This window comes from Sus scrofa, chromosome 15 (assembly GCF_054392235.1).
Source record: "Sus scrofa isolate SSC_HxYL_T2T_F1_AM1 chromosome 15, Sscrofa_HxYL_maternal_Yorkshire_Landrace_v2.0, whole genome shotgun sequence".
Taxonomy (NCBI): domain Eukaryota; kingdom Metazoa; phylum Chordata; class Mammalia; order Artiodactyla; family Suidae; genus Sus; species Sus scrofa.
The window spans coordinates 51,996,712-52,006,012 of record NC_139397.1 but is presented as its reverse complement, the minus strand read 5'-3'; the positions used below and the strand labels follow the sequence as shown (position 1 = coordinate 52,006,012).

Sequence of the window (9,301 nt, the reverse complement as noted above, 5' to 3'; positions counted from 1 at the left end):
CCAGAAAGGTCAGGGGAAGAGAGGAGCAGCATGAACAGGAAAGAGAGAGATGAGATAAATGCCATTAACATAAAACCATCAATTTCTGGTTAAAGCGCCACTATTTGTTAAAATGGTGATATAAATAAAGCTGTCACAGTGATTCTATCCTGTCTACTGAACGTAATGTATATATTTTAGTAATTAAAACCATGCAGAAAGATACAGAACATTTCAGGTATAATCTGACTTTCAAGATCATAATTTCCTGAGGTTATATAGGTGGTTCCAAAGCCACTCCAAATTGTCACCCCGTTCTTTCTCCCCTGAATCCTTCATCTCTTTCCCTGCCCTTTGACTATAATTTATCTGTCTTGTCTTCCATTTTCTCCTCTTTCTCTCCTCCTCTTTTCCCCAGACACCTGACCGTCACTCATGCCACTGGGTCCAACTCAACATTGTTTTAAGAATAAGTTCTGGAGAGTTCCCTAGAGGCCTACTGGTTAAGGATCTGGCATTGTCACTACTCTGGTGACAGTTCACTCCCTGGCCTGGGAACTTCCACACACCATGGACGCAGCCAAGAAAAATTAAAAACAAAAATAAGTGCTGTAATTGAGCCTCCACTCTCCTTCATCATCTTCTTAGAGGGTGTGGGGCTTCATTTTGCTGCTTTACCACAGGCTTGCACAACACAGGAAGCCTGTTCTGGACTCATCTGGATGTTATAACCATCTAATGTCCAATATAATGTCAGTGACTCTGGGAGGGGTTGTGTTTCTCCCATGTGTCCTTCATGTGCACATTCCAGCCCATAGAAAAAAAGTCTTAGATTATCTGTGTAGATGAAACTACCTGTAATCTACCTGGAGAAAGGTGGAAGGGGATGGAGAAGTGGCAGCAGGTACAACAGAGACTTGGCACCCAGGGAAGCCACACAGAGGCAGAGGAGGTTTGGAGCTACTTGGATGCTCACGGCAGGTGTCCCAGAATCGCCACCTCAGGTCTTGGGATCTCGGAGGTTCTAGACAGAGGTAGTGTTAAGATCATTCAATCCTTTTATTTTTAGGCACTAGGAGATCTTCCAATTCAGGAGAACACGGGGTCTCTGGAAGGGAGGGGAGACAACTGGCCCATGATAAGAGTCTTTAAACACTGAGGCCACCATATGCTGACAGTGGGATGTCTGAAGAAAGTAGATGGACCAGAAAGGAAGTGAAAAGCTGTATTACCTCAACTCTGAATGAAGACCTCTCTCTTCCCTCACTCGCACACTCTCTTCTCTTTTATATTCTATCTAGAAGCTATCTCTTACAGTTGTACTTATATTTACTTAAGTGTAGAATCGGGATCTTTTAGAAGAATGATGCCAATTTTGCAGTATATAGGCAACTTATTTATACAGATGTGTGTTTTTCCTATAAAAAGAAGAAAAAGAAAGCCCATTCTGCTTAATCTCTAGAATATATAAACAACTTATACAACCCAACAGCAAAAAAACCAATCAATCAATGGAAAAATGGGCAAAAGACCTGAATAGACATTTCTCCAAAGAAGATATACAGATGGCCAACAAACACATGAAAAAATGCTCAACATCGCTGATTATAAGAGAAATGCAAATCAAAACTACCATGAGATACCACCTCACACCAGTCAGAATGGCCATTATTAATAAATCCACAAATAACAAGTGCTGGAGGGGCTGTGGAGAAAAGGGAACCCTCCTGCACTGCTGGTGGGAATGTAAACTGGTACAGCCACTATGGAGAACAGTTTGGAGATACCTTAGAAATCTATACATAGAACTTCCATATGACCCCGCAATCCCACTCTTGGGCATCTATCCGGACAAAAGTCTACTTAAAAGAGACACGTGCACCCGTATGTTCATTGCAGCACTATTCACAATAGCCAGGACATGGAAACAACCCAAATGTCCATCGACAGATGATTGGATTCGGAAGAAGTGGTATATATACGCAATGGAATACTACTCAGCCATAAAAAAGAATGACATAATGCCATTTGTAGCAACATGGATGGAACTAGAGACTCTCATACTGAGTGAAATGAGCCAGAAAGACAAAGACAAATACCATATGATATCACTTATAACTGAAATCTAATATCCAGCACAAATGAACATCTCCTCAGTAAAGAAAATCATGGACTTGGAGAAGAGACTTGTGGCTGCCTGATGGGAGGGGGAGGGAGTGGGAGGGATCGGGAGCTTGGGCTTATCAGACACAACTTAGAATAGATTTACAAGGAGATCCTGCTGAATAGCATTGAGAACTTTGTCTAGATACTCATGTTGCAACAGAACAAAGGGTGGGGGAAAAAATGTAATTGTAATGTATACATGTAAGGATAACCTGACCCCCTTGCTGTACAGTGGGAAAATTTAAAAAAATATTTTAAAAAAAAGCAAGCCCATTCTAATATTCAGACATTAATAGCAATGAATCATGGATGAAAATACAACAGTATTTTGATAACCACTGCTCAGCTAAAGGAATGCTCTAATTCATTCAAATCATTTGATCTAATTAGATGAAGAAATTGAGCCCCAAATAGTCACATATCACTTCCTCCATCTAGGTCTTAAGATAAAATAAGCCCTCCCCACTATTTCTGAAAAGAGCAACTTCGAGAAGAAGGAACCAGTGAAAAGCTAGTTCTACTTTTTGATAGACAAAGGTTGACAAAGTAGTTATAAAGGCAGCTGGTGTTACAAGGGTCCTAACAGAACAAAGTTCTGAGTCGTCTCCAGCATTCTGGAAAAACCATAACACACCTTACCTGGTAAAAGCCACATCCGCCCTGAGGGGGAGGAGAGCAAAACCCCTTACAGGACATTCAGATCACTAGCTGCAGCTCCAGTTTTTTGTCCATACAACTAATAGCTAGGATTCTTTTTTACACTGTTTAGTATATGAGATCTGGATGCATCTGAAGCAAGCAGGTGGGCAAAGTGGCACAGGCTGCTGGCTCTGCCTGAGAGGACCACCCTACATGTCCCTGCACGCCCTACAGCCTCGCTTTCCAGAATTTGACAGGCTGCCCCTTGGGAGGCAAGAAAGAGGAAGAGTGTGCCAATTCTGTTTACCCCCACCCCCCACAGCACCACCTGTCTCCTCTTTCGAATAAGAAGGAGGACAGCAGAGCTGCTCATCCATGTGTTTGTTTCATCACTCTTCCAATCTTCTCTCCTCTCCCCTTCTCTCTGTCTCTCTCAACTTTAAAAAATACTAAATGTATAAATTATAAAGTAACAAATGCCCAAACTCAATTCTTCTTTCTGTTGATTTCCACTAGGCTAACGTCAGTGATTGGCCTTCCATCTTCAACTTCAGACTTCAGAGAAGAAAGGAAAAAGGAGCAATATTACTGACTTTCTGAGTGTGTATGCAGCGCATCATTTATTTCCTGCTAATTCTGAAAACAGTAGAACAATCTTTGTTCTTTTAGTATAAAGACACGAAATTAAAATAGTGTGACTTTAATTCCCTCCAGTGCCAAGAGTAACACTTTATTAATAGGACTTGAATCATACTTGGGGAGGGGCTATTTTAGAAGCCAGATCTTTAGAAAGTAAAAGGACGGGACACCAGGAGAACAAGCAAAACCCGGGGTTCCTTGGAGCAAACCAGGATGTAAGGCTGTTCTAAATTTTTTTTGGTAATGAGGTAGTTTTTCTCTCTGCTTGTTATCATCACCCCACCATTACTTCTGGCGGGCTGATTAAAGTTTGGAGAAATCCCTTTCTTTTCTTTATCATCATATTAGGAAGTGCATCATGGCCTCTCTCTTGGCAAAACATTAAATTGAAAATAAGAAATGAGATTAAAAAGTCATTGTAGAATGGGGCCAGGAGTCCTGTGATTGTATTATCTGAATGGTGATCTTGCAGATGGGAAAATCAAGGATTAAGCTTGTCAGGTTTTCTGCTAAGTGGTGGAGTTAGGATTCCAGCACAACATGCTATGCTACCTCTGATTTGGACCAGGGATATATGGGTTTTTACCCAGTTCTGCCTGATAATCCTGACTGACCTGGGAAAGCCTCTGTCTCTTAGAGCCTTCATTTTCACATCTAAAAGGGCAGGATGATGTCACTTCTCAGGTCTCATTCAAAAGCTTATCGTGAGGATCAAAAGGGATTATGCACATGAAAGTACTCTGCAAAATGCCAAGTATGAGAACAATGAAGAGGGACACCAACCCAGTTCGAGGAACAACTTGGATTCAATGTTACATTGCACATTCTGGAGGCTCCACTTGGAGGGTTGCAGCCTGGGGGCTGTTTAACAGGTTACTATGTCCCCTGCAACTGATGTGGTAAGATCCAGAGGCTTGCTCAGATTCCCATTTCATTTTCGACAGAATATTTTTTGCAACTAGAACAGCAAGTACACACACCATCTAAATGAGAAACTGGAAGCTTGAGGACCCCATTACAAGAAACCTACTCCCAGGAGTTCCCGTCATGGCTCAGTGGTTAACGAATGCAACTAGGAACCATGAGGTTGCCGGTTCGATCCCTGGCCTCACTCAGCGGGTTAAGGATCTGGCGTGGCCATGAGCCATGGTGTAGGTCGCAGACGTGGCTTGGATCTGGTGTTGCTGTGGTTCTGGCGTAGGCCGACGGCTACAGCTCCAATTAGACCCCTAGCCTGGGAACCTCCATGTGCTGCGGGTACAGCCCTAGAAAAGACAAGAAAGACAAAGAAAAAAAAAAGAAAAAAGGAAAAAAGAGAAGAAAAAAGAAACCTATTCTGACTAAAGCACTCATGCAACAACCAGAGTCATTTGAACTCTGATTGGCTATTACATCGTATTAAGGGATTAGTGCTGAATTTTTCCAAGTATGGTAATAACACTTAAACATTAGGGAGTTCCTTCTATGGTACAGGGGGTTAAGAATCTGACTGGTATCCATGAAGATTTGGGTTCGATCTCTGGCCATGCTCAGTGGGTTAAGGATCTGGCATTGCCTTGAGCTGTGGTGTAGGTCAAAGACATAGCTCGGATCTGGTGGTGCCATGAGCTGTGGTGTAGGCTGGCAGCTGTAGCTCTGATTTGACCCCTAGACTGGGAACTTCCATACGCCACAGGTGTGGCCCTAAAAAGACAAAAAGAAAAGGAAAAAAAAAAAAGAATCTGATTGCAGTGGTTCAGGTTGCTGTGGTAGTATGGGTTTGATCCCTGGCCTAGCACAGTGGGTTAAGGGATCCAATACTGATGCAGCTGTGGCATAGGTTGTAGTTGCAGCTCAAATTCAATCCCTGGCCTGGGAACTTTCACATGCTGTGGATGAGGCCATTAAAAAAAAAAAAAAAAAAAAAAAAAAAAAAAAAACAAAACAAAAAAAAAAAAAACAGTTATTTTCTTTGAGTAATATATTTCAAAATATTTTCTGATAAAGTGATAGGACATCTTGAGTGTTTCAGGAAATAACCCAGGAAGGGGAGCTTATCAAAGGATGAAACAAGATGAAGCACATATTGAAGTCAGGTGTCTTATTTTTGGCCAAAAGGGCACAATCCAGCCTAACAGCTCATGGATGGTACCTCTACTAGGAGGCATATAACATCAGGTTGTTGTTCTTGTTTATTTTAGGGGCTACTGACATTGATTGGCAAGATCCTTCCTCCCCTGGGTTTTCAAAAACGTGATCTTCTATCGCTCCTCCTTCATTTATTAGCTGGACTCCTCCTTGAAGTATAACTTGGGCCGGAAAGCTACTTCAAATGTTTTATTACTTCCCTTACTTTACCAGTTTTCAGATAAGGCGTCTGGACGCATCCACCCAGCGCCACCTAGTGGTATCTCGGCTCTCTGCTGCCATCTGCTGATGAGATCTTTCATAGACATCCACGTGGGGCAGCCCTTCTCACACCATCTCCTTTGTATTTCTCCCGTTAAGTCTATGTTTTGAATTAGTGTGTAAGCCAATCATATTGCACTTAATATTGATTTATTCCATTTTAATTAATATAATACACATAACCGTTAAGCAGAACTTCTTACCAGAAAAGAAAACCAATGTTATCAAGATCAATTGATATAGGCCAGGCAAAAAATAAAACAATGTTCACTTAGACTTGTGGCTGGCTGGATATGTTTTTTGGCTCATTTTTTTAAGTGTTGAGACTCTCACGTAACCCACACTGTTGTTCCCCCTCAACAGGCCAGGCCCTGTGCCTGTTGCATGCTCCTACTTTGGCTCCGCATTGAGTGGAAGCTCTGGGCAAGTACTCACTTCATTGGATGGACGGTTCCACTGGGGACTTTCTAGCTGAAAGGCCTTGAAAAGAGAAGGCTCAGAGTTCCAGCTGTTGGCGATTCTAGGGACCAGGCTCCTCCGGGTTTTTGTCTTTCATGGGGTTCAATGAGCTGTCTCTCCACTTTTTCAAACAGCATGGATAGGTGTTGGGGCATCTTCCAATTCTGATTTCTTGCCTTTTACAATACCTCCGGCAGCGAGAAGTCCCATAGCCACATATCCTGTCTGCATCAAGGTCATTTCTCACTAAATAATAGGATAAGTCAGTGTGATTAGCTGCACTTGAGGACCAAGAGGCAAGAGTTTGGCAGCGTTTTTTTTTTCCGAGGGGTAGAGGGGATGAGTGAAATTGAGTGGAGGATGGCGGGGAGGAGTGGCGGGACTGACACAGGATGGCGCTTTTCCCAACAAGCCCACCTCCTCCATTTTGCTAGCTGATTGACTTCACCATCTGATTCTCTTCTAGTGTTATTTTCTTTTAATGTTAAATGGTTCATGCCACACCTCTTTTTAAAATACCTGCAAAAGTTTGCTATTATTTTTATTTAATCCAACCAAGCCCCTTACCATGGTCTACAAAGCTCTCATGACCTGATCCTGGGCCCTCCCTCAGACTCCTGCTGTTCCACTGTGGCCCTAACTCTCCCAACAAAGCCACATGGGCCTTCCTGAAGCTACTCAACACCAGCTCTCGGCTACCTCAGTCCCCTCGCTCTCACTATTCCCCTTTCCATGAATAAGCTCTTTGGACTTTCAGCTCTTGCTCTAAATGGCAATGTCGGGGCAATCTTCCCATCCCCTTCACGTGGTTAAGGGTCCCACGACTACTGTCTTTCCTTTGCAACTTTTTTATTCTTTCATAAGACATACTCCAAACTGTAGTTCCTTTTTTATTTTTTTTACTTTATTTTTTTATTTTTTTGTCTTTTTGCCTTTTCTAGGGCCGCTTCCCGCAGGATATGGAGGTTCCCAGGCTAGGGGTTGAATCGGAGCTGTAGCCACCGGCCTACGCCAGAGCCACAGCAACGCCGGATCCGAGCCACGTCTGCAACCTACACCACAGCTCACAGCAACGCCGGATCATTAACCCACTGAGCAAGGGCAGGGATCAAACCCGCAACCTCATGGTTCCTAGTCGGATTCGTTAACCACTGCGTCACGACAGGAACTCCTGTAGTTCCTTTTTTAAAAAAGTAATTTAGGCTTCTCAACTGAATTCTAAGTTCCTGGAGTGGGAGGACCATTTGCGTTCTGTGCTCACCATTATGTACTCAGTACAGGTGCACAATGTGGGTGCTGTAATTACCTATTGAGCATGTGACTGGATAGGTCGGAGGGAAATGAGGAGAGGAGAGTAGACTGGGGAAAAGGAGGTAGAATCCTGATCCTCTGCCTTTGGCCTTGAGCAGTGAGCAGGAGATGAGGGTTTCCTTGGTCTCCAGGTGTGCTCTCTGCAGCTATTTAAAGCAGCTCTCATGGCAAACTGGAAGTGTCACACAGAAGGGCCAGGAGAGCCTGGAAGCCCAGGGAAAGATGGAGGGAAATGTGGATGGTGGATTGAGAAAGACTCCCCTAAAGATCTGTGCTTGAGGTGGTTTTATAATCAGGTGCCTCCTACACTCAGCAGGAACTCCCTAAATACACTCTAGAGTAGACCAAATGATACTGGGTCCTTGCTATATAACACATGACCCTCCTGCTCAGTGGGCATTTTAAGGGGCTGCAGTTATGTAAAAGCCAGAGTCAGCAAAAGAAGGAGCAGCAGAGATGTGGAGGCAGTCACTGTGTTCATGCTCCCCTCCCTCACTCTCCTCCCACAGGGCTCTCCTCCTGGGGCCTTTCTTAGGCTTAGAGGCCAGTCGACCCAGCCCTCAGCAGCCAAGTGTGGGCAGTGGCAACCAGCTTAGAGTGAACACCCTCCTGGTTCGGGGGGTGGGGGGCAGACCCAGGTTTCTATCTCAGCGGGTTCTTTGTCCTGTGATCAAGGGTAAGCTGCTCTTTATGATAAAGAAATTACTATCATATTTTGGCAGACCAGGAGTAAGCTCATGGCAGAATTTCAGAGAAGTGTCTGTGGGAAATGGCCCAGGAAAAAAGAGTTAAGCTAAACCTGAAACCTCTGAAGAAATAACCCACGAGAATTACTTTAGCAACACACTCCAGAAGGGGACAAGGGGCAGGCTGGGCATCCTTCAGAGCCTTGGAAATCCACCGAGCAGCGTGAAGAGAGTTAGGGAGGTTCTGAGTCAAGCAACTGGTTTAACCTCAGCACAGTTGGGCCTGAGTGGCTCTGAGGATATTCTTTTCCCTGACTGTGCAGTAGGGCATCTGGCTCAGCTTTGAGGAGGAGGGAATTAGACAAATGCTCTAATGTCCATCCCACATCTAATAGTGTAATACTGTGTGCTTCTGGGTACAGAGATTAACACAAGAGTCAGAAGATTGCTGACATCTCAGTCTAACTTTGAAATTTCCTCGTCAGAGTCCAAAGGCACCTGCTATTTGTGTTATCAGTACTTATCTTTTACACCTACTGAAATCACTGCCTTCTTCTTAATCCTAATCCTCTGACTTGATATGAAAAGTTTGTAAAATTTAGGAGGTGAGTAGGATCCCTTTCTAGACAGATCAAACCTTTTCAGGAAACAGATGGGACGAAGGCATCTCTTTCCATGAAACCAACAATGAATAACTGTAACTGTCTTGGGGGAGCGAACCCCCCCCCCCCCCGGTGACATCTAAGAGTCCTATTTTTGAGCTGCAAAGCCTCATTGCCAGGAGGTATATTACTGGATTGCTTTTTCACTGCATTTTACTTATGCTTTTTTTTTTGTCTTTTTTTTTTTTGTTGTTGTTGTTGTTGCTATTTCTTGGGCCACTCCCGCGGCATATGGAGGTTCCCAGGCTAGGGGTCTAATCGGAGCTGTAGCCACCGGCCTACGCCAGAGCCACAGCAACGCAGGATCCGAGCCGCATCTGCAACCTACACCACAGCTCACGGCAACGCCGGATCGTTAACCCACTGAGCAAG

The 9,301-nt window shown here is 44.0% G+C and overlaps 2 protein-coding genes across 4 annotated transcripts in view; both read right to left on the bottom strand.

Annotated features, from left to right (window-relative positions):
• LOC404703 (prepro-beta-defensin 3) overlaps positions 1-9,301 on the bottom strand; it is a 103,187-nt gene that overhangs the window by 53,228 nt on the left and 40,658 nt on the right. The gene's annotated exons all lie outside the window — the stretch shown is intronic.
• The window catches only part of LOC106504227 (beta-defensin 104A), a 46,911-nt gene continuing 43,809 nt past the window's right edge, over positions 6,200-9,301 (bottom strand). Inside the window, exon 3 of the mRNA XM_021076392.2 lies at positions 6,200-6,516. Within this exon, the coding sequence (XP_020932051.2) occupies positions 6,332-6,516 (185 nt within the window). The 3' untranslated portion in view covers positions 6,200-6,331. The remainder of the gene's footprint in view (positions 6,517-9,301) is intronic.